General features: G+C 38.5%; 1 protein-coding gene across 1 annotated transcript in view; it reads right to left on the minus strand.

The window, feature by feature from the left end:
* Positions 1 to 1,696: 1,696 nt before the first annotated feature.
* LOC137501507 (zinc finger protein 813-like) overlaps positions 1,697 to 16,530 on the minus strand; it is a 126,372-nt gene continuing 111,538 nt past the window's right edge. Inside the window, exon 7 of the mRNA XM_068228565.1 lies at positions 1,697 to 2,785. Coding sequence (XP_068084666.1) covers positions 1,951 to 2,785 — 835 coding nt within the window. The 3' untranslated portion in view covers positions 1,697 to 1,950. The remainder of the gene's footprint in view (positions 2,786 to 16,530) is intronic.

The following is a 16,530-nucleotide window of genomic DNA, read 5'->3' on the forward strand; positions in this document are numbered from 1 at the left end:
GGTCATAGGCTCAACTTGGTTTTACAACAATCTGTTAACCATATCAAGGAAAGCAAATGCAAAGTATATTTGCAGACCTTGTCTGGGTTAGCAGGTTTTCTTCATCATCCCCTTAAAGGGTCGCTGCCCTTGATAAAGTGATACAAAGACGATTACCAACAGTAGCGCCAAGCTGGTAGAAGTTGTGTCCTCTGTCTATACAGATCTCCTTGAATTCTCCAGAGAAATGAAAGATAATACAGACAAATGGGACGGTGGAACGAGAATTGAAGCTAAGGGTTACTATGTTACCCTACAAGACCTCGATTTCTATTTCCTACTAAATTTATTTGCCAAAGTGCTCCCTCAATCTGATGTTCTGTATCAGATCCTTCAGAAGAAATTACATGATATTGCCTTCTGTTCCAAAGAGATCCAGCAGTTTAAAGCATTTTTGCAGACAACACAGCAGTTTAAAGCATTTTTGCAGAAAATCAATTTTGAAACTATATGGTCAAAGTTGCAAGACAATGAAGCGAGGCAGAGAACTGATTTTATAGGAACTAAGAAAACATCGTACCTCCGATTGTATTTGGAAATAACTGACATCATGTCCATGCAACTATCAGATAGATTTTCTGATATTAACAAGCTGGAATTCCTTCAGTTAATTGATATTGACCAGTTTAACAATTTCGCGAAGGAGTTCCCGAACAGCGCCTATCAGTCGTTACTGAAGACCTATGGACGAAATTTTGACTGCATAAAACATAAAAGTAAACTGTCTGCCATCTACACGAAGCCAGACCTTGTGAAAAATAATGCATATGACCTCTACCAATATTTGCACACCTGAGGTTTTTAAAAAGCATATCCAGAAGCAACGAAATTGATCGACCTCATTTTCACCATCCTGGCAACTAGTGCTTCATGACCTTAAAAGGATACACACCTTCCAAAGAAATTGACAAGTAAAAGACAGGCTCTGCACTTTCTTTGATTGCAATTGAGAAGACATTTCTGAGTGACTTTATGAAGAGGGCCTAATTTCTACTAAGCTGTGATAGACATTTTTGATGGCACAACATGACATTGTATCGACCTGAAGTAGAAATAGGAAATACTGAGATAAGGCTTAAAGCTCCGTTAGAAAATAATTTTAAACTTTATGTTTAGGAGTGCATGAGTAGCCTGCCATACGTTTTGCATGATGTAAACTATTTTCAATTAGGCACGTTTCTAATTTCTATGATGTTGATGCGCACTAGTGTTCAATATATTATGTGCCATTTCATCATTTTCAAATGATCTTATCTTATACAAAAGTAATATCAAGTCTTTCGCTTTCATGAAATGGCGTCTGTACTCCTCAAAACAATGCTGCGGTGCGAGCGACAATATACTCTAAGAAGAAGAGTGGTAACACTTTTCAAAACATCACGCTTCGCCACTGGAATGTACTTGAGTCCCACCAGTAATGTGTCAAGTCTAAAAAACATAAGTAAATTAAAGTGAAATATGTTGTTCACATTAACAAAAATTACGGCTTCTGATTGAGTTTCTTGAATTTTATGTTGTTCACATTTTTTCTTGAAATCTTGATATACTAGAAGAGAAAAATTGATAAACGGCAGCAACTAAAAGAAAAACAAAACGAGTTCAACTAAGACTGCAGTGTTATTATTAGCGTATGGCAAGGAAATTATATACATAATATACAATATATACACAATAACAAAAAGACTGCAGTGCCTTTTGTTGAAAGGAAGTTATGCCTGAATTTGAGAGAAGAGTGAGAATTAAAGGTACCTTCAGCCATTCTCACTCCTTGCTTATTTAGAGAACCTATCATGCACTTATTTTCCTCCATTTTATTTTCAAAATTTATGATAACAATCACAACAATTCATATAACAATGGTGCTACACAAACATGTTACAAAGCCATACTCATGGTCATCATTCACTGTCATTATGAATTAAGTTGATATGCAGTGACCTGGTCCCAGGAGCTGACTTCTTCTTCATACACTGGTTGCTGTGACAGGAAGTCCAGTAAAGGTGACTCATGATGTAACAAATGGTCCTGAGTATCAGTGACATCATCTTGGAAGATGACACTGGTATTTACCAAGGGCAACATCTCATCACTTTTTTCAGATTGTTCACCACCCTCACAACCAATGAACGTATTTAATAAGGGCTGTGAGGACTCTTTCTCATTTGAATCCACTACTGAATCGATCAACAGAGCTTCAGTATGCTGGGGAGAGTAATTTTGTACTGACTGAAATTCTTCACTGTCTGTGAATGTTATATTGTTAACCGAGTCGAAATCTTCTTTTGCGAAAGATACCAAATGATCTATTTCATGTTTCCCTAAGCTAACTACATTGGAAAGAGAGACTATTTTATAGTTTTTATCATTATCTAAAGAAGGATCATCCAAGATGTTAACCATCTGATTTGACTCTAAACCAGAACTGCCTGTTATACTTTCACAACCTCCAGATACAGGTTCTTTGGAATTTATGTCAACTACATCCCCATCCAATGGCTGAAGTTCAAACGATTCTGGTAAATAATCACTTGACAACATGAGCTCACTGGACTGGATCATTTGTGATGTCACACTTGTGAAATCTTCTTCCTCTTCATGAGTTTGTTCCAGTGGAGTTAATTTCTGAGTTGCAGATTTAATGATGTCTTGAAAATCTGCTTCAGATGGCCCAACAGACAAGCTCTTTACTTCGTGTCCAGGATGCACACGCTTAATATGGTAATGGAGAGTTTGACGGTGCCGACTACTGCAACAGACAGAGCAAAGAAGTCAACTTTAGTAACTCTTCAGAAATACTAGAGACAAAATGGATTAATCTCTTTGAAGATACATAAATCTAAGACATTTTTAAAAACTTAATTTCAATATTTAATACATACAACAATGAATAAATAATAATAATAATAATAATAATAATAATAATAATAATAATAATAATAATAATAATAATACCATCAATATCACAACCACCACTGTCATTCATAATGATATGGGCAAAATTATGAAAGAGATAAAGGTACAATTCGGGGACAGGAGCTGAAGGTAAAGTTGTTTACAGGTGATACTGTGGTGTGGGGAGCAAACAGATTGGAAGTAAAAGGGCAACTTGACACTTGAGTGAGATTTTTGAAAATTATGGAAATGCATTCTATCAGAATGTGAGAAACCTGGTGTAAAGGAAGGAAGTATCAAGTGTAAAGAGGTGATGTATAAGATGTACTACTGCCCACTACTTACATATACAGTGGAGACATGGACACTAAGAAAAAGGAAGAAGAATAAAATTCAGGCCAGTGAAATGAAACTTTTAAGAAGTATGATAGGAAAGATAGAAAGGGTAGAGTAAGAAAACAGGATGTCAGGAAGGAAATCAGAGTGGAACGGCTTTACAACAGAATGAAGAAGTCCTTTAGCATGAGAAGTGACTGCTTGTTTACCCATATTACTAAATTTCAATGATTTACAACACACTTTACAATATGCTGATGTTGCATCATTTACCAATATGTCCAACCAACCACTCAGTTTGGGAAACACTTTCCTGTCTAGCCAAAGTTTATTACCTGTCTAGCCAAAGTTTATTAAATGTACACTGCTTGTTAGCCATTGTCATGAGTTTCAAGAAAGCATCCAGAACTAAAATAAAAAAGAATAACATAAAATGGTTGAAAGAAATGACACTAGGCCACACAAAAATTGTAGAACTGTTATGCATTTCTTGTGAAAAAATATCTGAGAAAGAAATGCTACAATAGCCTGGGTTACAACAGACTAGAGCCTAAAAATATCCCCTCAAATCCATCATCGGGGAAGATTTCCCTAACTTCCGGATTTTTTTGTCTATTTCCATGACTTTTTCCCTGACTTTCCAGAATGTGGACACTATGTTTCTGTAGAGGACAAAAAAGAACGTGTTGAGCGAGAAAACGTACAACAGCAAAAAGAAAGTGCTGAGCGAGAAAACATACTACTGAATATACGAATAAAAACAATCCTACAGGGATATGGGAAACACTACATACGATCTTTTCCGACATGAGGACATTTTACATCGTACATCCGTAGGTACAGTGAAAACTATATCTAGCATTTCTAAAGATGAGAGGAATGTATTGAAATGCATGGAAAACACAAGAACAAATATGGAAACCTTTTCCACTGGGGCTTATAAAATAGTTCTGAGTAGTTCTGGGTAGGCAGTTAAAGTATCCGTAATTTATATATCACTCCCTCGACATTTCAGTATTTATGAGTGGTTAGCTAATAATCTAGTTCCTACATTCCGATAATTGTAATTCAAGTCCCTGGCATAGTTTAGACAAAAATACTTTTGAGAAATTATTGTAAACCATCTCATATTTTTCAACATTTAAGGACACTTTTATTCTCCGTCCCGCGGAGTAGGGAAAATAATAGCAATCCACCATCTGTAAAGATCACATAACCGCATTTCAGTTGAGAATTGTAGTGTAGATACAGTATATTAGATAGTATCTTGCCTGTTATATTCGTGTGCAAACGGCAGGTTTCATTTCTATTACAGCATAGCAGGACAAAGTAGTACTAATATTAATCTGTATACGTGTTTAACTTTGTTGGTAATCTTTGAGTACCTACCGGTAGTTCTTGCGAATATCTAAATTTAGGCCTAATTGGAATTTTCATTTCTATTTGTGCTTAGTAAGAAGCTAGGATTCGTCTGAACGTAGTTTTAACATTATTGTAGTGTAGTATAGTAACTTATTAGAAATTAGAGTGCCTATTCTATAATTTTGAGTAGTTTTGCGAATTTTGAACTTTAATGCTAATTAACTTTTCTGTTTTTGCTTGGTAATAACCTGTTGTAATTAGAATACGTCTGAACATAGTTTAAAATTATTGTAGTGTATTATAGCATCTTATTCTATTACTGTGAAATATTTGTATAGTACCGTTTCTGTGGTACCGGTATCTGTAGTAACTCTCTTAGAAAAATTCTGTTGTTGTCATTAGGGTAGACTTAACTGCAGTTAAGAATTGAGTAATTCTTGTGTATTATTCTCTGTTTCCAGTAATTAACAGCAATTTTCATCGTGTTAGCGTGTTGTAGGAAGAAAAATAGTACAATTAAGTAGTACTGTAGTGTAGTAGTAGCCTATATTAAATAACATACTGTCGTTTGTTCTTTGTGAACTAACCTAGATAATATTTCTTTCCTTTTATTTTTATTTTGCACAGAATAAGTTATCGTATTTTTCCTTTTCTTACTTAGTAAAAATGGCTAAGCAGTACGAGTGTAGGAACTGTGGGTATGGCCAGGCATTAAGGAGTATGAGGGAGGAGTTGGAGAGCTTGAGGGAGATAATTAAGATACTCTCAGAGGGCAGGAAGGAAAGTAGCCCTCCAAACAATGTACAGGATACAGTAGGTGTAATAGAGGGATTGGAAGGAAATGGGGGAATTGTGGAAGACCGGTGGTCTCTTTCGTGACTCCCTCTTATCTTATTATTCAGGCGATAGTTCCTTTACAATTTGTTTCTCATTTTTACAATCATCTTCACAATTTTCCTTGTTGATATGGACCGATGGCCATGCCATGCATTTTTACACCTTAAGACAATCATGACAAAATCTATTGCCAGTTAACATGATTGAACAATATTTCCATGTCAGCAATGCTCGGCATTGATAGAGACTAAGCAACAAAAGTCTGAATTAATCTAAATTCATGAATTCTCTCATTACAGTCGTCCCCCTGTATGTGTGGGAGATAGAACAACACCCACACCACCTCCTGCCTGTCATAAGAGGCGACTAAATATGGTCGCAGGGGTCTGAACTTGGGAGGGTAGGTGTGTTGGCGACTATAGATCCCTTGGCATTGCTTCCACTTACTTGTGCCAGGCTCCTCACTTTCATCTATCCTATCCAACCTCCCTTGCCAACTCTTCTCATTTCCTGACCCCCTTCCCCTAAACTAACATTTCAACCAGGGTGAATAAAATTATTTATAGCGTGCACTGTATAGCGTATCCTTATTCCCCAACTTTACATAGGTACTAATTTTCATTAAATTCTGTTTATGTATCGAAGCCTAGGGAGTCTTTCATTTTCATCCCCTTAGTCGCCCCTGTCTTTCTTAGGCCGACACCTTCATTCTTCGAAGTGTCGGACCCCTTCCATTTTTTTCTCTGATTAGTGTTATATAGAGGATGGTTGCCTAGTTGTACCTCTTCTTAAGAAAGTAATCACCACCACCAATCTCATCAGTCGGTAAGGTAAAACTGAATAAGACATAAATGATCGGAAATTGTATTCTCTATAACTTTTGTTAGGTAGTACTTTTCAATAGGACCAATAATATAGGAAATTAAAAATTAAATTTTAGGCACTTTCCCCTAAACTACCATTTCAACCAGGGTGAATAAAATTATTTATTGCATATACTGTAGTTCCTTATTCCCCGACTTTACATACCGGTTTTCATTAAATTCTGTTGACCCATTATCTCGTGGCTTGGTGTTGATATGGACTTAGCAAGAAAAGTTGAAATTAATGAATATCTCTGTTATCATAGCCGGTACTGTAAAAATGTATAAACCGGGCGAGTTGGCCGTGCAGTTAGGAGCGCGCAGCTGTGAGCTCGCATCCGGGAGATAGTGGGTTCGAACTCCACTGTCGGCAGCCCTGAAGATGGTTTTCCGTGGTTTCCCTCAATCAATCAATCAATCAATCAATCAATCAATCAATCAATCAATCGATCAATCAATCAACAATCAATCAATCACTACTGATCTGCATTTAGGGCAGTCGCCCACGTGGCAGATTTGTTGATAGGACCACTAATAACATAAATATTTGAGAATTAAATTTTAGGCCTTCTCCTAAACTACCATTTCACCCAGCGTGAATAAAATTATTGATGGCCTAGATTGTAAATACCATTCTTGTTTAATTCTGAGCAATGTACAGATAAAACTCTTATTTTATATACATAGATGAAACTGAAACTTGATAGTTACGGAAAATCATTAGCTTGTGATTTTTTTAAAATTTTTTATTTATTTGTCTTTAATTATGGCGAAGTTAGGTCTCGTGGTCCTCTCTTACACTTAACCACATCATTGAACAGAAAAACCGTAGAGAATATTAAATATTTTAAAAGAAACTTTGTATCATAAATTCAAAACAAATACATCATCATAATTATACCAGTATGAACATATCATTTGTCAAACTACTAAATGAAATTTAATGATAAATAAGTTTAAATTAATTTCAAGAAAAATTAACTAAATTATACACACATCCATACATCACCATTCACCCATCAAGATTCACACCGTGGGCTTATGCATCTAAGAGATACGTTCTGTAGGAAGACTTTAAAGACTCTAGTGAGTTACTACTTCGGATGTTATTTGGAACAGAGTTCCATAATCTACTTCCCGTCGCAATGAATGAGCGATTATAGGCAGCTGACCTGCTAAAGGGAATGGCAAGTGTAGTAACAGAGCATGTATTATACTGGTGAAATGAGGAAAGGTATGTAAAGTTTGATGACAGGTACAGGGGAGTTCTCTCAGTTAGTGATCTGTACACCAACAGGGCTACATGAAGATTTCCAAGTTCTTCAAATTTCAGGAGGGAAAGTTGCTTGTAATAAGGTGTGACATGAGTGTCGTAGCATAACGAAAATATAAATCTGATGCAGGAATTCATGGTGCTTTGAATTTTTCTCATTTGTTCTTTCGTTGCATCTATGAATAGAGCATCACAATAGCAGAATAAAGGCAGAACTAATGTTTTTATAAGAATGACTTTCATATTTAATGGTAAAATGTTATGGTGGTATTTCACAGGATGGAGTGAGGCATATACCCTGTTACAGATACGTGTGACGTGTTCATTCCAATTTAGGTGTTTGTGGGTTACTGTAGTCACGTCCTAGTTCGTGAACCATGGGCAACGGTTGAGTGGCCTAGTAAGTGGTCCTGAGAGTCAGGATACCAGTTGCTATGGAATGGGAGTGGGCATCTCGGACATATTCTGAGTCCTGGTCCTCCTTGTGCTCAGGCGGCTAGGACTATACAATCCACCGGTGGTCCATAACCCGTCAAAGGAGAGATCCTCACTTGGACTATGTGCAAGTAGGGTAGCATCCTGCTTCATGAATTTACCGAGCTCAGAACATTTTAAGCAAGCCTCGGACCTATGGGAGTAACGGAGTCCCACTCCAATTTGACAGGCGAGGGACTCCTTGGAAACAACTTGGCGAACGAAATGGAATTCGATGGGGAGCTATCAATATTAATGGAGCTTATGGAAGAAAGAAAGTAGAACTGGCTGAGTCAGCAAATAGGATGCATCTGGATGTGCTAGGAGTAAGTGATATTCGGGTAACGGGAGATGAGGAAGAGATAGGAGATTATAAAGTGTACTTGACGGGTGTTAGAAAGGGAAGGGTGGAGTCTGGGGTAGGGCTCTTTATCAGGAATACCGCTGCACGCAACATAGTTTCTGTTAGGCATGTAAATGAGCGAATGATGTGGGTAGATTTGTCAGTTGGAGGAATTAGGACTAGAATTGTGTCCATGTATTCACCATGTGAGGGTGCAGATGAGGATGAAGTTGACAAGTTTTATGAAGCATTGAGTGACATCGTGGTCAGGGTCAACAGCAAGGATAGAATAGTGCTAATGGGCGATTTCAATGCGAGAGTTGGGAATAGAACTGAAGGATACGAAAGGGTGATTGGTAAATGTGGGGAAGATATGGAAGCTAATGGGAATGGGAAGCGTTTGCTGGACTTCTGTGCTAGTATGGGTTTAGCTGTTACGAATACATTCTTCGAGCTTAAGGCTATTCACCGCTACACATGGGAGGCTAGGGGTACCAGATCCATAATAGACTATATCTTAACAGACATCGAATTCAGGAAATCTGTTAGGAATGTACGAGTTTTCCGCGGATTTTTCGATGATACAGACCACTATCTGATCTGTAGTGAACTAAGTATCTCTAGGCCTAGGGTAGAGAAAATGAAATCTGTCTGCAAACGAATAAGGGTAGAAAGTCTCCAGGACGAGGAAATTAGACAGAAGTACATGGATATGATTAGTGAGAAGTTTTGAACAGTGGACAGTAAGCAGGTTCAGGATATAGAAAGTGAATGGGTGGCATACAGGGATGTTGTAGTAGAAACAGCAAGGGAATGCCTAGGAACAACTGTGTGTAAAGATAGGAAAAGGCGAACATCTTGGTGGAATGATGAAGTGAGAGCAGCTTGTAAACGTAAAAAGAAGGCTTATCAGAAATGGCTCCACACAAGGGCCGAGGCAGACATGGATTTGTATGTAGATGAAAGAAACAGAGCAAAACAAATAGTTGTTGAAGCCAAAAAGAAGTCATGGGAAGATTTTGATAACAACCTGGAAAGGCTAGGTCAAGCAGCAGGGAAACCTTTCTGGACAGTAAAAAAAGAATCTTAGGAAGGGAGGGAAAAAGGAAATGAACAGTGTTTTGAGTAATTCAGGTGAACTCATAATAGATCCCAGGGAATCACTGGAGAGGTGGAGGGAATATTTTGAACATCTTCTCAATGTAAGAGGAAATCATCCTGGTGGTGTTGTGAACAGCCAAGCTCATGGGGAGGAGGAAAATGATGTTGGTGAAATTATGCTTGAGGAAGTGGAAAGGATGGTATATAAACTCCATTGTCATAAGGCAGCAGGAATAGATGAAATTAGACCTGAAATGGTGAAGTATAGTGGGAAGGCAGGGATGAAATGGCTTCATAGAGTAGTAAAATTAGCATGGAGTGTTGGTAAGATACCTTCAGATTGGGCAAAAGCAGTAATTGCACCTATCTATAAGCAAGGGAACAGGAAGGATTGCAACAACTATCGAGGTATCTCATTGATTAGTATACCAGGCAAAGTATTCACTAGCATCTTGGAAGGGAGGGTGCGATCAGTCGTTGAGAGGAAGTTGGATGAAAACCAGTGTGGTTTCAGATCAGATTTTCAGTATGCGCCAGGTAATTGAAAAATGTTACGAGATGAATAGGCAGTTGTGTTTATGTTTCATAGATCTAGAGAAAGCATATGACAGGGTACCGAGGGAAAAGATGTTCGCCATACTGGGGAACTATGGAATTAAAGGTAGATTATTAAAATCAATCAAAGGCATTTATGTTGACAATTGGGCTACAGAGAATTGATGGTAGAATGAGTTCTTGGTTCAGGGTACTTACAGGGGTTAGACAAGGCTGTAATCTTTCACCTTTGCTGTTCGTAGTTTACATGGATAATCTGCTGAAAGGTATAAAATGGCAGGAAGGGATTCAGTTAGGTGGAAATGTTGTAAGCAGTCTGGCCTATGCTTGGTCTTAATGGCACATTGTGCCAAAAGGCTGCAGTCTAATATCTTGGAACTTGAAAATAGGTGCAATGAGTATGGTATGAAAATTAGCCTCTCGAAGACTAAATTGATGTCAGTAGGTAAGAAATTCAACAAACTGAATGTCAGACTGGTGATACAAAGCTAGAACAGGTCGATAATTTCAAGTATTTAGGTTGTGTGTTCTCCCAGGATGGTAATATAGTAAGTGAGATTGAATCAAGGTGTCGTAAAGCTAATGCAGTGAGCTCACAGTTGCAATCAACAGTATTCTGTAAGAAGGAAGTGAGCTCCCAGACTAAACTATCTTTACATCAGTCTGTTTTCAGACCAACTTTGCTTTACGGGAGCGAAAGCTGGGTGGAATCAGGATATCTTATTCATAGGTTAGAAGTAACAGACATGAAAGTAGCAAGAATGATTGCTGGTACAAACAGGTGGGAACAATGGCAGGAGGGTACTCGGAATGAGGAGATAGAGGCTAATTTAGGAATGAACTTGATGGATGAAGCTGTATGCATAAACTGGCTTCGGTGGTGGGGTCATGTGAGGCGAATGGAGGAGGATAGGTTACCTAGAAGAATAATGGACTCTGCTATGGAGGGTAAGAGAAGTAGAAGTAGACCAAGACGATGATGGTTAGACTCGGTTTCTAACGATTTAAGGATAAGAGGTATAGATCTAAATGAGGCCACAACACTAGTTGCAAATCGAGGATTGTGGCGACGTTTAGTAAATTCACAGAGGCTTGCAGACTGAATGCTGAAAGGCATAACAGTCTATAATGATAATGTATGTATGTATGTATGTATGTATGTATGTATGTATGTATGTATGTATGTATGTATGTATGTATGTATTTATAACAACATGTAGATTATTTACCAAGCTTTCATATGGAATTTTGGTACCAGATAGACTGAGTGAAGGAATGTCTAAAGACTTTGTCATGTTTATCAATTTCGATTGTCCAACTATAATAGCTTTTGTCTTGGAGGGATTTATTAATACAGAGTTCTCACAAGCATATGATGATATATTTTGTAAGTCAGCATTCATTTTATCAGTTGCTAGACGAATATCTCCCAAATTTGTGTGATAACATATCTGGAGGTCATCCGCATATATCAAGGGCTGAGAACCATAATGGGCCAAATCCACCAACGGTCGAAAATGAGTTAATGCCATCTAGCGGTTCATTTCTGACTTAGGTATTATTTCTCCAACTGGGCTATCTCTACGTCTTCCCATTTATGTGCTACAGGGTCACAAAATATCAACCAAATTGAACTAGCCGCTGGAGGTAGTGCCATAGTGGGCCAAATCCGCATGAGCAATCCCTCGCTTGCTCTGAGTCACGTGATATGCCTAGTATCATGGCGGACATCGGCCACGAGGAAAATAGTAGTAGTGATTTGACATGCAGCAGACCCTTCTCCTTCCCTCAATTACAAGTGCCGGGCTGAGTGGCTCGGACGGTTGAGGCGCTGGCCTTCTGACCCCAACTTGGCAGGTTCGATCCTGGCTCAGTCCGGTGGTATTTGAAGATGCTCATATACGTCAGCTTTGTGTCGGTAGATTTACTGGCACGTAAAAGAACTCCTGTGGGACTAAATTCCGGCACCTCGGCGTCTCCGAAGACATTCAAATAGTAGTTAGTGGGACGTAAAGCAAATAACATTATTATTATTATTCCATAACAAGTAGTGTTTATTTTTACAAGAGGAAGTTTTGGATGTGTAACATAGGAATACATAACTGTGAGGATGAGAAAGGGTACATGTAATTGTGGGGTGAAGATACAGTATAAAGGGGCCTAACAGAAGTAGGTACATATATTCTGTATTACCTCAGGAACGTCAGCACAACAGCAAATCATTTCATAGACTATTCAGACACTTGTGGTGGTCAGAATAGGAATCATTATATTGCATCTTTGTTGGCCAAATTAGTTCATCATTCCCAATTTAAAACTATTGATCATAAGCTCCTAGAACCTGGCCATTCATATTTGCCTAATGACAGAGATTTTAGTACCATCAAAACTTCAAAATGTAAGGCAAAATCACTGTTTTCGGTAGAAGATTATGTGACCTTAGTTAAGGAATGTAGGAGAAATAAGCCCTTTAGTGTGAAAAAATGGAACAGAAAGAATTTGTGAACATTAAGGAGCTCTCAAAAAACTTTGTGATTCGTAAGGAAACAGTATATAGGGAGAAGGTTGTGTGGCTCAGAATTAGGTGGTTTCGTTTCCAGTCTTATGAACCTCTTAAGATTAAGTTCAGATACACCCTCAGCGAAATGGAAGAATGGAAAATCCTTGATATTTCACCTTCTGGTAAGGGCAGGCCATCTGTAAAGGTAACAAGTTCAGCACCTTCATCATGGGAAATGAGTCCTGCTTATGCAGCACCCATTAAGCTGACAAAAGCTAAATATGATGATTTAATTGCCATGCTTCCATTCATTCCACCATTTAATCATAAGCTTTTTTAAGGATTTGCAATATTGTGATGTAACTACTGCAAAATGAAGTACTTTACAGTGCCATGTGGAGTTGGCCCACTGACGTATTGTTAAAATTCATCCTTTCTGTTTAGAGCCAAAGTGGGCCAAATCCACTCCAGTGGAAAATGATGGTATTCATTTACTTTTTATTTGTATTAAAAAGCCAGATAATCTTTGTATTTTGCTTTGTAGTGATTAATGGATCTATTGACGATAATATGCAAATGTTGTAGTCTCTGTATTCTGTGTCTGTGAATTATAGCAGTGACTAAACTTTAACCTTATTTTTCTCCATTTTTAAAAAATGGCACTTGGCCCACTATGGTTCTCAGCCCTTCATGATGCTATGTTGTTTATGTATAAAATAAAAAGCATTGGTGTAAGTACAGAACCTTGGGGTACTCCTGCGTGTTTCATTGCCCATTGAGAAGTATTACTCTTTATAACGACTCGTCTGCAGTTTGTGAGGTAAGAGCTAAAGAGTTGTAAAGCAGTCTGATTTAGATGAAGGGATTTTAATTTGGCTAGCAATATGTCTAAGTCAACAGTGTCAAATGCACTGCTACAATCAAGTAGAGTAAGTAATGTGACCTTCTGTTCACTCATTGCACATCTAATGTCATCTGTAAACTTCAATAGGGCAATGGTTGTGCTGTGTCCCTTTTTAAAGCCTGACTGTAATGGGTCAAACAAGGAATATTTGTTAAGATACCCGGTTAGTTGCCGATGGATTATCCGTTCGAAGGGTTTGGAGAGAGATGAAAGTATACACACAGGTTGATAGTCTCATAGGCAAATAGCTGGAGACTTTTTGGTACCGGATTTATGATTGCGTCTTTCCATATCCTTGGATACGTTCCAGAACTGAGGCAGAAATTATATATGTGAGTAATTACTGGGCAAATAATATCTAGAATGCATTTAATGATGATGATGGGGGAGATCATCAACTCCAGTGGCATTTGACTTGACCGAAAGCAGTTCACGCTGCACCTCAGTTTCATTAACAGTAAGGAATTTGACCGTGCCAGATGCAGCTTGTACAGGGGAAGAGCTCTGAACTGAGTAGGGGCTTTTCTGTACTCTGTGGAAGACGGATCTGGATGGGGAAGTCCTCAACCCCGACACGGCGCGTCCCAATGGCTGATAGGGGCTCTCGTGAGAGAGTGGTGTTCGCACCCGCGGATCAACTGAGGACATGATATAGTGGCAGCAGCTATATCATTAATGCTGATAAGAAGATCGATACAAAGACCTTGTATCAGCATACAGCTGCCTCGCGTCCTAGCATCCTTGGATGTTACGATGTGACGTGGTTACTGCGCACTGAGGAAGGCAACGGGAAACCACCTCAATTAATTTTCCCTAGTAATCACCATGGCTATGCTTGCAGCTAAATTAGTATCCGGTGTAAGCTCCTCAATCAGATCTCCGGGAGGGGCAGATACAAGCACAGCAATAGAAAGACTGAAATATCAAGATAGAGTCGAGATTGGAACTTGGAATGTGAAGACGATGAGCCAGGCGGGGAAGATCCACAATGCAATAAAGGAGATGACAAGAATGAAAATAGATATTCTAGGAGTAAGCGAAATGCGATGGCCAGGATCTGGAACCATCAATATAGACGAGCCCCGAGTTTGCTACTCGGGTACAGACAATGGTATGCATGAACATGGGGTAGGAATCATACTGAATAAAAGAATAGCCAAGTGTGTTGACAACATTATTCCAGTCTCATCACGTGTTATGTTAGTTCAAATCAAAGCAAGGCCAGTTGACTTAAATATTATTCAAGTCTACGCTCCTACTGCAGACAAACCAGATGAGGAAGTCGAAAATTTCTATAATAGCATAACAATGAACAAGCTAAAAAGAGAAGACCTCAACATAGTCATGGGCGACTTTAATGCAAAACTTGGGGCGGGAAGAACATCAAACGCCGTCGGACCCTTTGGTCTAGGAGACAGGAATGCTCGAGGAGATGAGTTGGAACTATTTGCAGAAACAAATCAGCTAGTGGTTATGAATACATGGTTTAAACTACCACCACGCAAGTTATACACATGGAAATGGCCCATGGACACACCAGGACACATTGTGAGGAATCAGACTGATTCCATGATGGTGAACAAATGATACAGAAATGGTTGTACATCTGTCAGAACATATCCAGGAGCAGACATACAATCAGACCATGTCCCAGTGGTTGGAAATTTTAAGATCAGAATGAAATATGTTGTCCCCAAAACAGCACGGAAATACGACTTGAGAAAATTGAAAGATGCTACCATATAGCAGACAGTCAAGATAGCTCTAAACAATAAATTGATTGACAATTGTGACGATGTTAATGAAAAACTCACACACCTACAAGAAGTGATAAAAGGAGTAAAAGAAGAGCATTTGAGACTGGACTTTAGAAAGAGGAAAACGTGGATGACAAATGAGATTCTGGACCTAATGGAAGAACGAAGGAAGAGAAGAGGTAATTTGATGGAATACAGAGCGGTTCAAAATACAATCAGAAGGAAAATTAGAGAAGCCAAAGAGAAAGAGAAAACTGAATTATGTGCAGAAATAGAGTTTTATCAGAGTAGACATGACGATTTTAATGTTCACCGGAAGGTCAGAGAGGCAACAAAAAAAATATCGCAAATCAAACTGTGCAAAGCTTGTAGATAGTAATGGTAACCTCATAACTGACAAGGAAGAAAAAAAGAGAAAATGGGAGAAATATCTGGAACAGTTATTCCAAGATGACATGAGGAGAGACGAACCAGAGATATCAGATACAACAGGACCAGATATCCTAGTAAGTGAAGTGGAAGCGGGAATACAACAAATGAAGGAAGGGAAAGCAGCTGGGCCAGATGGCATACAAGCAGAATTTCTCAAACTGCTCAGTGAGGAAAAAATAAAAATGATCACAAAAATATTCAACGACATTTACTCATCAGATAAAATCCCTCCAGAATGGTTAAAATCAGAATTTACTGCTTTACCTAAGAAATCAAATGCCAAAGAATGTGGGGACTACCGTACCATCAGTTTAATGAGCCATCTGCTACAATTATTTCTTAAAGTGATACACAAGCGGATATACAGTATTTGTGAAGAACAGATAGCGTCCAACCAGTTTGGGTTTTTGAAGGCAGTTGGCAATATTTAGTGTACAGGTAGGCTACTGTTCCAAAAATGTAGGGATATCAACTGTAATGTATTTGCATGCCTCATTGATTATCAAAAGGCGTTTGATTGCGTGATTCATGAACACCTGATAGACGTACTCAAGAAAACAGGAATTGATGGGAAAGATCTAAGAATAATAGCAAATTTATACTGGAACCAATCTGCAGTCATGAAAATAGATCAAGACCAATCTGAGCAAGTGAGAATACGCCAAGGCGTCAGGCAAGGATGTATAATATCACCGATACTCTTCAACCTGTATTCTGAGCACGTATTCAAAGAAGCCCTATTTGATGTGGAGGAAGGAATTTCAGTGAATGGTGTCAAACTCAACAATTTGCGCTACGCAGATGACACAATTGTCTTTGCAGATACGATGGAAGGGCTACAGAAGTTGATGAACAAAATTTC

This window comes from Anabrus simplex, chromosome 7 (genome assembly GCF_040414725.1).
Source record: "Anabrus simplex isolate iqAnaSimp1 chromosome 7, ASM4041472v1, whole genome shotgun sequence".
In the NCBI taxonomy this organism is placed as follows: domain Eukaryota; kingdom Metazoa; phylum Arthropoda; class Insecta; order Orthoptera; family Tettigoniidae; genus Anabrus; species Anabrus simplex.